The sequence below is a fragment of the Triticum dicoccoides genome, chromosome 2B, assembly GCF_002162155.2.
Source record: "Triticum dicoccoides isolate Atlit2015 ecotype Zavitan chromosome 2B, WEW_v2.0, whole genome shotgun sequence".
In the NCBI taxonomy this organism is placed as follows: domain Eukaryota; kingdom Viridiplantae; phylum Streptophyta; class Magnoliopsida; order Poales; family Poaceae; genus Triticum; species Triticum dicoccoides.
Window position 1 is genome coordinate 209690311 of NC_041383.1, and position 13603 is coordinate 209703913.

General features: G+C 45.3%; 1 protein-coding gene and 1 long non-coding RNA gene across 18 annotated transcripts in view; one reads left to right on the forward strand and one right to left on the reverse strand.

Moving 5' to 3' along the window:
• Nucleotides 1-390: 390 nt before the first annotated feature.
• LOC119363123 lies at nucleotides 391-5860 on the reverse strand. 17 transcript variants are annotated; one of them, XR_005173798.1, is made up of 11 exons: nucleotides 5111-5460; nucleotides 4486-4673; nucleotides 4060-4219; nucleotides 3910-3978; nucleotides 3619-3807; nucleotides 3320-3449; nucleotides 3100-3215; nucleotides 2695-2741; nucleotides 1379-1429; nucleotides 1039-1236; nucleotides 477-688 (listed from the first exon to the last, which is right to left on the reverse strand). It is a non-coding gene; the product is annotated as an uncharacterized LOC119363123 (long non-coding RNA). The 17 variants fall into 17 exon arrangements; XR_005173792.1 differs by having other exon boundaries at nucleotides 391-688; nucleotides 1039-1222; nucleotides 2087-3215; nucleotides 5111-5858; XR_005173791.1 differs by having other exon boundaries at nucleotides 391-688; nucleotides 2087-3215; nucleotides 5111-5858.
• A 4748-nt stretch (nucleotides 5861-10608) lies between these two features.
• The window catches only part of LOC119363125 (formin-like protein 5), a 9252-nt gene continuing 6257 nt past the window's right edge, over nucleotides 10609-13603 (forward strand). The window contains exons 1-4 of the mRNA XM_037628433.1: nucleotides 10609-11487; nucleotides 11562-11780; nucleotides 11876-13293; nucleotides 13365-13519. Of these exons, the coding sequence (XP_037484330.1) occupies nucleotides 10609-11487; nucleotides 11562-11780; nucleotides 11876-13293; nucleotides 13365-13519 (2671 nt within the window). The remainder of the gene's footprint in view (nucleotides 11488-11561; nucleotides 11781-11875; nucleotides 13294-13364; nucleotides 13520-13603) is intronic.

A 13603-nucleotide genomic window follows, 5' to 3' on the forward strand; every position in this document is an offset into this window, starting at 1 on the left:
AGAACGGCCATGCACACGACGTAGAAGACGCATATTCTAACTGGCTATCCGGATGGCAACAACATCTTCAAAACGATTTTGTGGTTGGCTGTAATTTGGAGCAACAAACGGAAGCGAGCTAACTAAATCACCAAGCAGAAGATCCTGACAAAACGGTCGTGGACATGAGGCGTGTTGAGAAGAAGGTATGAGCGAGAGACTCTCTTTTCTCAGCGAGCTCAGTTTAAAAAAAAAGAGGTATGTGGTTCTTTTTTTGATGCAGAGAAAATAATGTGGTTTGCCAAAAACTGCAGTATTAAAATTACAATTTTTAGAGACAGCCAAACAACCCTTTGTAATAAAAACTACAGTATTATAAAAAATTGCAGTATTATGGGAATACATAGAAAATACTTTGTTACCAAACGGGGCCTAATCTTCTCCCACCCTTCCTCCTGTTCCACCTTCATGTACTTGTACAAATTATATAAATTTCATGATTTCAAAAGAATATTTTGATTATATTTCTTATTTAAAAGTAATTGAAGATGTACATGGTGGTTAATCCAACCTTAATTTTTTAACGCAACAAGGATAAAACTTGAAACTAACATAGACTTAATTAACTAAATTGTCCCTTGTCCCCATTTCTTAAACTCCTCACACGCTACTTGCTCCATTCTCCCCGTGGCCATGCAACCATGCCTACCTGTGACCATGAAAATCAATCAATCATTAAAATTCATGATCTGACTATACAATTCACAAGATAAATGAAATCCATGTCAACTAAAATATAATTAAAAACACGTCGTTTGTGCTCTGTAGCAGGGATACATTATCATACGAGCCAGGTTAGAGTACTCGTACCATGAATAAAGAAGGCACACAACATCTGGCATTATCACAAAATCATACTTGCACACATTACCACCAGTAGCAAGATAAACGAGGTGGATATCAGCTTTTAAAGCATGATTAGGAATCAAGGCAAACTCTATTTTCAGGGTTAGAAAGAAAAAGACCAAGTGCAAGAATTGGAACAGATAAGAAGCTTACCAGGGCATGATGCCATTGGGTTGGATGTCATGCACGGGCCAATAGAGCTCCCTCCCTATCTCTTACGAAGCTCTCCCTACGACCCACTTCAGAGCAGCCGGTCGTGCTTTTTTCCAACCCAACTTCTGCATCGCCGCAGATCAGCGAAAGGAGCTGCTGCCGGCAGCCAAGCTCACCTTCCGCACTGCTACAGATCAGCTAGCATGTCGAGTTTACATGATCCGAGAGAGACTCAGTCGAGCAACATAAATGAAAAAGGAAAAGTACCAACGTTTTGAGAAAATGAATTCAGTTAGTCATACAAGAATATGTTCAGAAGATAAAAATCATTTAGACACACCTCACGCAAATTTTCTCAAAGAAATTCTTCATGACATCTTCCGGAACCTACCTGTTCAGAAAAACAAAGTAAGAGAGCAGACATATGCAGCACAATTACCATCTAGGAACTTGTGGTGTGAAACCATCAAAGTACAAAAAAGATATATGAATATACTGTTTCCTTATTTATTTAATTTTATTCCAGATTACAGTTGAAATGTTTATAAAGTACATATTCTTGGGTAGCATTTCTTTCTCATCTTGTCTGCACAATAAACAGATTAAGGCTTAATATTATTACTGAGCTCAGAGATCGATCAACAAGTCATATGCTCTAATTTAGAAAAGAACTATGTGCATTTACTTACTGGAGGAAGAAACCAAGGTCAAAAGGCAAAATGGCAGTCTTCATATCATGCGTCAAGCATAACTACATTGCCTTATGAACTGAAGTAAAAATTAGAATTATCAAGCAACAGTACTAACAACCAACAGTGACGAGACTTGCTCTTGCACAAATGTTTATCCCAACAAAGGATCGCGAACACGCTAGATACACTAACTGAGGCTCATTCCCTTTGCTTGAGGCACTGTCTTAGGAACAACTTCAGAGTAGGTCGATTAAAACTTAGAAGAAACGGAGATACACATGTTAACTAATAGACTGGCATTTGTCACTTTGTGATTGAAATTAACTATGAATAAGGACTCTGGAAGATGAACATACAGTTGTGTGGTCGAAGTGCGAGGAACATTGTTGCTGGCAGAAGAGCAATCATGAAAATCAGCGCAAATATGCTTAGGGTGATTTCGATGGGCACTCACTTGCTACAGCGGGCGCGCCATTTAGCTGCCACAATATTGAATTTGCTATTTTTTCTCAAAATAGAACTTTGCGAATAGTACGACACTATAGAATCAACTAAAGCTCAACAACATTATTGATGCATGTACATCTATTAATTAGACCAATAATGCTTCCACAAAGAATAATTAATCTTTACAACCCTTTCACTTGTGGTCATTTTACCAGGATAATAGTAATTCTAAAACATACAAATACAAGTTTTATCTACAAAATTAATTAACTAAATGATTCAAACAAGCACTGGTATTCCCAATTACATTAATCTCATGGAAAATGGTACAAGGAAAACTTTAGATAATTAGATACGGCAAAGGAACTTTCAATGAAGTTGTAGGAAAAATAAGCTACTGCAGTTAATTTGAACATCAGTGAATCAACTGTAGGCATACTGGCTCCATCCTTTTAATTCCTTTTAATTCACAGTAAAGCTTGCAATACTGAGGAAAAAAAAGCAAGTAATCAACCACCTTAATTTGTTAGTACGACATCAATCCGGCGCTTAGAAGCTTGCATACTGTGATAAAAAAAATCAGAGAGCATGCCGTAGGTACAAGAAGCAAGCAAATAGCCAGCTTAATTAATTAGTAGGACCTCGATTGCTTAGACTAATTCAATTGCAGCGGGAAGACACAAGACCAACCCACATGATTAACTAACTGTATTACATGCTCAGAGTCAAATTAGAGAGATGGCACGTCTTGGGATGAAATCTAGTTGCTGAACAAAAATTATGGTGACATTCTGCCATGCCCAGAGTCGTAATTCATAGGTAGGTGGCGATCTAAACAGGAAGAAAAAGACCATGACATTTTTTGTACCAGTGCAATAACACCGCATAAGCAAGTTTTCATGAAATTGCAACACGAACTGACCTTTTTTTTTCAAACACGCCTATCGTTGGGTTTGCAGAAACACCAGGTCCCTAGAAAGCAAGCTTGCTACAGTATGGTCTCTCTAAATGTTCAGCTCCGGCTGCTACGGAAGTATGCTTCAAGGCAACAAGAGAGTGATGGATTTATGTGGAGGGCATCAAAAATATGGAGTAGAACTTGTATTACCCTAAGAACCAGCATTGGGGCAGAGAAATTAAACCTTAGATCCAGCAAGGAAGCTTTAGTATTTAGATCACATGATCGGAATATGCATTTGGCCTCCTCCTGGGGCGTAGGATGTGCAGCTTCAGCAAGTAGTGTATTTCCAGGTACCTTCAAGTGGTGTTTAGCTAGCAAAAAAAATCAGAGAATATTAATTTTCAAAACCAGATAAACTGTGTAACAATCAGTCAAAGAACGGTGGTTTCCGCTAGTTCCAGAAAAGAAGAGGACAAGTTCCAGATGATTTGATATGTTGTGCTTGGTCAATATAATTTTAGTAAATATCACACCATATACCTTCAGAGTTCTGGTTGCCAAGCATCTTTAGATGCCCAACCTTCAGTCAAGATGGCAATGGCATCATCTTCTCTCACCTACAGGCTACAGTCCTCTTCTACTCTTGTTCCTCCTGGCCTACTCGTGCAGCGCATCGCCCAGCGGTCAACCCTCCTGTCCTGTAAAGTGAGTTGGCCCGGTGTTCCCATACTGACAATGCCCAAACATGACAAATTTTTGCATGATTTTCAGATTGCATCACTGGACAGGAAACAATGGTCCTGGAAATTAATCAAAGCACCAAAGTCTCACCATTAATCTATGGACGACGTCGTTCTCCCAATCGGAATCCTCGTGGTCCCAAATGCTAAATGGTTCAAACTATGTAAGAGAACCGCACCAGTTAATCGAACATGAAACAATGGTGATATGAACCAAATACTGTGTGAACATTTTGTAAACCTTTGTAGTATTTATGAGTGAAACTGCCTTGAAATGCAACATATCAACACATTTATACCAGTTGTGCGATGTGCCCTGTTAGTTTGCCATTCCATAATCCATTGCCATCAAAGTAGCTGGCATAATGCCCTCAAAATCGTTCCCAGGGTGATCCATTAACCTAGAGACAGAACACCAATTTCAGTAAACAAATAAGCAAAACATAATAAGGTTGTAATGTAATGAAGATCTCAGCTGTACAATAAAAAAGAGAGAAGCTATTGTATCTAATTAGAAGCAGCAGTGCATGTCAGGGTATATACTTATATTATGTACATATTTTGATATCAGAACACCCAAGTAGTCTGTTAACATATTCACAATGCTCCGTCAATGGTAAAACAGTGCTAGTGTAATGAGTGAAAGTTTATTTGTGCCTCTTTGTACCTCCAGCATCAAGGCCATTCTTCTCGTCTCAATATTCCGGAGCAGCAAAACAAATGAGTCGAAGCTTTGATAGATAGCATGCGTTGTTATACGCTCGGCAGAACAATACAAACTACAGTCCAAAAATCATTTGCGGACGTGATAAATTATGACATTGGTTGGTGAGGAACTTCCCCTATCCAAATATCCTGGATCGATACAAATTAAAATTAGTCCAATGTATACAGATGAACAACATTCAGTATTCCTCAAACAGCAACATCCATACAGCTGAAAATACAGTAAATATCAATACAGATTCAACAAACAAGGTTTCTAACAAACCAAAGTGAATTAACTGAGTATGTCTAGGTAATGAATGTATTCGGCAAGGTACTGCTCAAGTGCTCAATATGTCTTGGACCCAGATAAGTTCAAACGGAGTTAACCGTTGCCATGTCGATGTAATTACTGCTGTAATTAGTAGCAACGACGATTTCTGCGAACGTACAGAGAATCTACCGTGCTCACTACTTGTGTTCCGGAAAACAGAACAGTTCCATTTCATGATCCGGTACCTTCCCTTGCTATTCTCTCGCAAAATTCTGCCCGTGAATGAAGAAGAAGAATACAGACGTGAACTGACCTTGTCGATGCGATCCCACCAGTGGAACTCGGGATCGATCAAGCTACGGCCATAGTTGAGCATCACCGTCGGATAGAAGAGCGCCCTGGCGAATACCTCCACGAACGCACGCTTCACGCCAAAGCTGCCCGCCTCATCACGCCCGTCAGAGACCATCTCACCGCCGACACTCGCCTCGTCGCCGACGCCCCTCTCCTCCTCCCGCCCGGAGGGAAGCGCCGGGGGCATCTCATCGACGCCCCTCGCCCCGTCCGGCTCGCCGCTGACGCCCCTCGCCCCGTCCGGCTCGCCGCTGACGCCCCTCTCCCCTTCCCACTCGGAGGGAGGCACCACGAGCATCTCGTCGACGCCCCTCACCCTGTTGCGCTCGCAGCTGCCCCCCACCTCCTCCCATACCCACTCCCAGCCCCAGGGCTCCACCTCGCCGCTGTCGACGCGGCTGACCCCTACCTCCTCCCGCTCCCAGGGATCCGCTTCGCAGCGATGTATCCGAGGCGCGGTGGTGGCGGTGCAGGCGGCGGCGGCGGCGGCGTCCTGGTGATCCACGACGGCGGCGACGGTCGCCGGCGTCTCCCTGGTTCGGCGGCGGCGGCTGCATCCCGGGAGAGGAGGAGCAGCGGCTTGGGATCTCGTCTGCGTCTTCTCTGCGAGGTCCGCGGCGGCGATCTGGTGCGTCTGCAGTCACAGATCGTAGGTCGAGGGGATCGAGAGGGCAGTCTCGCTCGTGCGTGCGAGTTTTGGTTTTTTTTCGTAGGTTTTCTTCCAGCACGGGAGGTTGGGCGGGTGCGGGACTCGACCGCGGGGTTTTTGTTGGTTTTTCGCGGCTGGAGGAAGGTGGGAGGAAGTACCAAAGAAGTATTAAAAAAGACCGAGTGAAGTGGGACAAAAATAAAACCCGAAACGCGATCTATCAACTGAGACATTAGGAGTAGAGATTGTTGGTTGTTGGTGGTCACATTTTAATACTAGTTGTAGTACGTATACTATAGTACAATTGGTATGTAGCAATATGCTTTTCAAGCACGACGGATCTTTTTTCCTTTTCCCAATTTATTAAGAAGTGCACCCCAGTATGCCTCATCTGAAAACATAAATTATTTCATGTGCAAGGAAAAGGTCATTCCATCATCCATAAGGATGCATTAATAATCGCATTACAAACAAAATGTTGCTCCCATTGGAGAGCTAGTATAACTAGAAGAACACCCGTGCGTTGCAACAGGGCCACATTAACTTTAAGAGTTCAATATAAATTATGTTAATATTACATTTAATATTCTCATACACATCAAGTGACATTGACGACCTTTTTACCATCAAATTCTCACACACACTCTCTCCCTCCCTCCTCCTCACTCTCTCTCCCCCTCTCCCTCTCTCTCTCTCTCTCTAACACACACACATATCCATCTTATTGGGTACGGGACCATAATCCATCTATTTCACACGCACACGCGCTAGTGCATAACAATATGGATTATAAAACAGGTTCAAGGTAGTAACAAGGATTCTTCTCATGCATTAATAAACAAATTTTATGCACTGAAGACAAGATAACCAATTCCCAAAGTGCATCAGAGCATCACAGAACATTACTGGCAAGATAAATGCACGACGATACACCCGACTCATTTAATTAATATAATTAAATTATCAGTAAATTAGTCACCAAACTGCTCGGATGAACCGGAACAGAGCCAACATATATCATTCTAGACAAACACAACATCAACCATTTACCTTGGTACTTTAGGGACCGACAGGAGGATGCATGTAGAAGCGCTTCTTGCATGCGAATCCACAGTCAGAGAGAGAAATTGGAACCCATTCCCATCACCAACTGATAAAGAAAGCATGTAAGAAAATTGATATCGGGCCAACTTGGATCTTCGGTGATTGTCCGCCGGTATGGAGAATTTAGGAGGGTGGGTGCAGGGAGTGGCCTTGTGGATGATGGATGGAGGCGCGGAGGGATGTGGTCACCGGAAGGTCGAAAGCAGAGAGGATCGGGCACGTTAGGTGGAGCCGGTGGTGCACGACAACCGGAGGCGGCCCAATCGCGGGCGGCGAACCGACGATAGCCTCGGCCCATCTCTCGACGCAGCGAAGATAGAGAGGGCGGCACTGCCGGTGCTCGAGGCCGCCGCTCGGCACCATCTACATCGAGGGGAAAGAGAGGCGAGAAAGCGATAGAGTGATGCGGGGCTAGGGATTGCGGAGGAGGGTGGGGGTGTGCGATTTGAATGGATGGTTCTGCCCACCGTTTTCTTGTACGTGGCGGTGGAGACGGCGGCGTCCAGCCATGCAGGCGAGGCATGGGTCGAGCCGGGCACACGACGAGGCGCAGTAGCAGAGGCGGGGGCGATTTTTTGCTACTGAGATGCAGGGTGTGGGATTGATCGTTCATGTTCTCTTTTCCTTTTTAACGGGAGATGGATGCGATTTTTTCACGAGGGGAGAGATGCGACCACGTACAGATTCCCTAATAAATTAATTAGGTCCATAACGGGATTTCTTTACAATGCGTTGAGATTTACGTGTTAGTTTTCTTAATAAAGAAATGCACTGATGTAGGGATCGATTGATTCGGATAAGGAAAGATATATTCGTGATCTTTTGTATGTTAGGAAATTAGTGGTTTGCAAGGAAAGAGTGGAGAGAAAAAGAACCAATGCGACCACGTATAGGTTCCATAATAAATTAATTAGGTCCATAACGGGATTTGTTTGCAATGCGTTAAGATTTACGTGTTAGTTTTCTTAATAAAGAAATGCACTGATGTAGGGCGCGATTGGTTCGGGTAAGGAAAGATAGATTCGTGATCTTTTGTATGTTAGAAAATTATTGGTTTGCAAGGAAAGAGTGGAGAGAAAAAGAACCAGTACGAGGTGGGGTGGGAGGTGGGACGAATAAAAACCGGACGAAATTGGGAGGTGGGAGGGGGCGAGTAAAAACCGACAAAAAAAACCAACAAAATTGGAAGGTGGGAGAGAGGATGAAAAAAAACCAGGGAAGGTGGGAGGAGGACAAAAATAAACCATACGAGGCTACCAACTGCTCCATTAGGAGTAGAAATTATTTGTGAAAATAACATGCGACGACGACTTAGCGAGCGAATCCCCTTAAAAAAGACATAGCGAGTAGATTCCCTTAAAACTGGTAGAAATGGACACGATTGATGACATTGATAAATAGTGGTGAATGTTGGCATAATTTACTATCATCATGCATGGAAATGAATCATCAAGAAAAAGAATACTTCCTATTACTACACTCATAGGAAGCTTCCTAATCTCTGCTACCAAACAGTTTCTGCCCAAACAAGGAAGGAAAGTTATGGACGTGATTCGAAAGGAAACAAACGTTATGAAGATTAATTAATTTAGATTTGATCTTTAGAGATTGATTGTGATTGATTCTTTTACATAAAGACATTATTAAATAATTTGCGTCAGTATGGAAAGTTCTGATCCGTTCAGTTTTTTTCGTTGTGTGAGAGGGTGAAGTGAAAATAAACCGATGAAGTGGGGAAGGCGACGAAAAAAATCTACGACAGTTAACCAACGAAAAAAACCGAACGAAAGTGGTGGGACGAAAATTGACCGGCGAAGACTACCAACTGCTCCATTAGAAGTAGAGATTGGTTGGTTCGATTTTTTTTGTGTGGAGGGAACTACCTGGGAGGTGGGAGGGAGTACGAAAATAAACCGTCTCGGCTGAGCGGGAGGTGGGAGCAAGTACCAAAGAAGTACTAAAAAAGACCGGGTGAGGTGGGACGAAAATAAAACCCGGAACGCGACCTACCAACTGAGACATTAAGAGTAGAGATTAGGTAAGTGGTAGTACAGTATTGTACTTCATTTTTAGAAAGAACTGATGCACCACCTGAGCTCAAATACCTTCGGTGCAAATGGCAGTAATATAATTAGCTCAGAATGGCAGTATAACAATTTGACCAGCAGCACATGATCCTCCCAGAAATAGAAATCCATGCACGTTCATGTCAACGATCTCATTCTCAACCTCACACCACACCAACCTCCCCACTCATTAATCCCCGGGAACTTAGGGGGAGCCGCAGTGAAGAATCGTCGGGCTAAACTCGGCCAGATCCGAGTCGTCCGTCCGTCGCCTCGCCTGCAATGGAAGGAAAGAGAAGAAAATCCGGAGACGTCCGTACCGGCACAGCCCCCGAGGCCCAATCCTCTCCGCGCTCGCACGCCAACCCAGGCCTAACCAGTCCACATCGGGTCACTGACACTCCGCCCCCGCCCCAGCTGGCCCCAAGGACCAGCGAGAGAAAGCAACTCCAGCCGGCCAGCGTCGCCGAGCAGAGCGGAGAGCACGCACCGCACGCAGCCTCCACCGCTGCCACGGAAACATTCACCGCAGAAGCCGCCGAAAACCAAACGGAAAAAGCGCACGGGTCGGAGCAGTAAAAACTCGGGAAGGAAGTAGCTGCGGCGAGAGGGGAAAGATTGGCAGCGAGAGGAAGAAAGGGGGAGGAGGAGAAAGGGAAAAATTAAAGTAGAGTTTAAACAGCGAGAGGAGAAAGAGGCAGCAGCAGCGGCAGCAGTAGTAGAGGAAGAGGAGTCCCAATCGCACGGCGCCTCGACCGCCTGCTGCCTCCCCACCACCACCACCACCACCCCTACCACCGCGCCAGCCGCGGAACCCTAGGGCCGCCGCGGCGAGCGACCGTCGGCCGGCCGCGCGAGATCTCGCCAGGGGGCGCGGCGGGCGTCGCCCACTGCCCCCAGCTCGCCGGCGGCGGGGGCGGGGCCGCCCCCATGCCTTTGGCGCCCCGATCGGAGCCGATCGGTGGCCGCTCGAGGCGTCAGAGGAGCTCGCCGGCCGCCGGGGAGGCGGAGGCGGCGGCCAAGGCGGAGGGAGGGGGAGAGGAGGAAGAGGAGGAGGAGGATGGCGCTCTTCCGCAAGTTCTTTCTCAAGAAGACGCCGGATCGGCTGCTCGAGATCTCCGAGCGCGTCTATGGTATAATGCCCGCGTCCCTGGGTCGAGCTGTGCCGCCGGAGTGAGGGGGTTTGCTTGTTCCGAGGGGTCGCCTGTTCCGTGGGGGATTTTGGGCTTTTGCCGCGGCTTGGGGTTCGGGCTCCGGGGAACTGTTGCTTTCAGGGGATTTATGGCTATTATTTGAGCTGGAATTCAGTTCGTTCCGAAGCACGGCGAGCTAGATTTAGTAAATTTTGATGTTAAGTTGAACTCGGTCCAGTTCTGGGTTGTCAGTGTGTGCGCACAAGACTCAGATTTAGCTGCATTTGACCTAAATCGGCTTTATTTCTTTCCATATTCGAATTTTGTCTTGCCTTCTCGGATGTTGGCCCTTAGGGAAGCTTTGGATTTAATTGCATTTTTTCCTTATAAACATGCAACAATCATCTAGTAGTGCCTGCATTATTATGTCCACATTTTCAGTTGGTGCTCCCTCCCTTTAACCTAGTTATTAGTTATAATGGCGTGCTTATCTGTTGATGAAACCATGCGGATAAAATACTTTGCTGTGTCTAGAAACATGCGTTTAGTACATATGCAGTATGAAGATGAGGTTCCTCGTAGCATGCCAGCACTTGATCTGTTCTCCATTTTTGTAGTCTTAGTTGAACGATGCAAATTTGAGCATGAGACCGTGCTAATTTCAATCGGTATGTTGGTTTCAGTGTTCGACTGTTGCTTCGCCGCGGAGGCCATGGGTGAGGATGAGTACAGGGATTACTTGAGTGGCATCGTTGCGCAGTTGCAGGACTACTTTCCCGATGCGTCATTCATGGTCTCCAATTTCTGGTCCGGGGACAAGAGGAGTCGGATTTCAGATATATTGTCTGAGTACGACATGACAGTCATGGACTACCCACAGCAATATGAAGGGTGCCCACTCCTTCAGCTTGAGATGATCCACCATTTCTTGAAATCATGTGAAAATTGGTTGTCAGTGGAAGGGCAGCAGAACATGCTTCTAATGCACTGTGAAAGAGGGGGATGGCCAGTGCTTGCATTCATGTTGGCTGGACTACTTCTATATCGGAAAACGTACACTGGTGAGCACAAGACTCTAGAGATGGTCTACAAGCAGGCTCGCAGGGACTTCATACAGCAATTCCTAAAGTTGAATCCCCAGTCTTCTCATCTGAGGTATTTGCACTATGTAACAAGACATGGAAGTGGTTCAGAATGGCCTCCAGTTAGCCGGCCTCTCATATTGGATTCTGTAGTTCTCCACACAGTTCCTAGATTTGATTCCGAAGGGGGCTGTAGGCCGTATTTGCGTATTCACGGGCAAGACTCAAGTCCTGGTAACAAGAGTGCAAAGGTTCTTTTTGAGACGCCCAGGACCAAGAAACATCTCCAGCGGCATGGGCAGGTAATGATTACTCCTAAGCTGTGGAGATATTTATCACTACCCAAGTTCTACTCTGACAGATGGTTGCAATGCAGGCTGAAGTTTCGGTGAAAATTAGTGCTTCTTGCCGTGTTCAGGGAGACGTGGTTCTTGAATGCATCCACATTGGCGAAAAACTAGATCGTGAGGAAACAATGTTCCGCGTCATGTTCAACACTGCATTCATTCAATCAAATGTCCTTGGATTGAATCGTGATGATATTGATGCTGCGTGGAATGTGAATAATCAGTTCCCAAGGGACTTCCGAGCTGAGGTGCTAAATTCACCTGCTTCTATGCCTTTCTTCAATTTTCTTTTCTGTTTGTCTCCTGTGCATTATGAAATCTAAGAATAGAGCTTCTGAACCAGGTACTCTTTTCAGACCCTCATTCCTTCAAGCCCGCTGCTGCATTAGAAGAGGTAGGCGACGACGGAGATGAGACTGATGTTGCTTCCGTAGATACAGGAGATGAGTTTTATGAGGCAGAGGAGGATTGGCATGATGCTAGGAGAGATCCAGATACTCAGTCAACTGACGGAAGAATTTCATTAGAAGTTGGCAACACAGAATCGGATGGTGGGGTGGCAGTTCAGGAAAACGGCAGCCTAGGGAAGCATGTGATTGATGAGGATGTGAAGATTATTATCTCCGAAAATTCAGGTAGCATGAATGACAACGGGCCAGCACCTACTCCAACTTTGGAAGATCCAGGAGGTTTACAGCAGGCATGCAAGGTTCTCGAGAAGTCTAAACTAAGCAACATAAGTGACCAAGAGGACAATGCTGTGCAGGACATACAGGTGGTTGCTGCTTCTATAGACTCAGAAGGGCGCAAGTTTGGATCAAACTGTCAGGAGGATACGAAAGGTGTAATTGCACAAACTTTAGTTACTGCAACAGATCCAAGTTGCAGTGATGAAGTTCAGTGTCACACAGGTGATTCCACGAAAATATCGACATACACTGATCTGGACTACACTGCTTTCAGTTCTCCTAGAATATTATCAAGTGTGGACGAGGATATCCACTTAAGGACATTGCCAAATGAAGGACACCAGAATGGTGACATCAAGATTATTACCGAAAACACAGTAACTTTGGACAGTGAGCTACTGATCTATGAGGAGAAAGCAGTAGTTGATAATGGAAACCTTGTGCAGGAGGTAAAAACTGTTGTCAAGGAAGAGAGTGTTATTTCAAAGATAGACAGAACTGCTACTGAGAATATTGTCTCAGAAGATAATAACAGTTACAATGTAGAACTGGTTAAGGTTGCTGATACAGCTGACAGAAGACTGAATCATAGTAAATCAAAATCTGATCTTGGAGATAACATACATGCGAAGAAAAGCAGTCTGCAGGATAGTATTGTTGTGTTACCAGCTAATGAAATATCAATAGAAATGAAAACCAAGCGAGAAGAGTGTGGTGGCAGACAGGATTTTGGCATGCCTCTTCCTCAAAGAAAAATAGAAGCTAGGGATGATAAATCCTTGTCCTCAGTATCAAAGAAGATACCAGTAGGTAATGCACCTGGGTCAGTGTTACTGGAGGCAATGCTTGGGCATAACGAACAACTGGAGGAACAATCAAAGCCGGCCAAACCAAAAACAATACGTAGATGGATCTCACCCAAGAAGGAATCTGAAACTGCCTCTGTGCGTAGGCCATCGCACCCTCCATCCAGATATGACAGTTCTCCAGCTGCACTAGCTATCCGTTCCGTGTCTACAGATAACAAAGGCAATTTTGTGAAAGGACCATCTCTAGTACTACCTGGAATGCTGTACGGCAATCACTTAACACAAGATGCAATGTTGTCTCCTCGATTCCCTGCACGACGACCCTTGTTGTCAGCTGCACAAGCTGCGCCAAGAATCCAAGCTACAGCTCCTGCTCCACCCCCACCACCACCACCTCCATTTTATGCTTCTTCAAGTTCAGCTACGCATCTAGCACCTCCACCACCACCACCGCCACCACCGCCACCGCCACCACCACCACTGGCTTCAGTATGCTTGTCAAACATACCTCCCCCTCCTCCTCCTCCTCCTCCTCCTCCTCCTATGTCTTTTGGAGCACAAACACGGCACTTT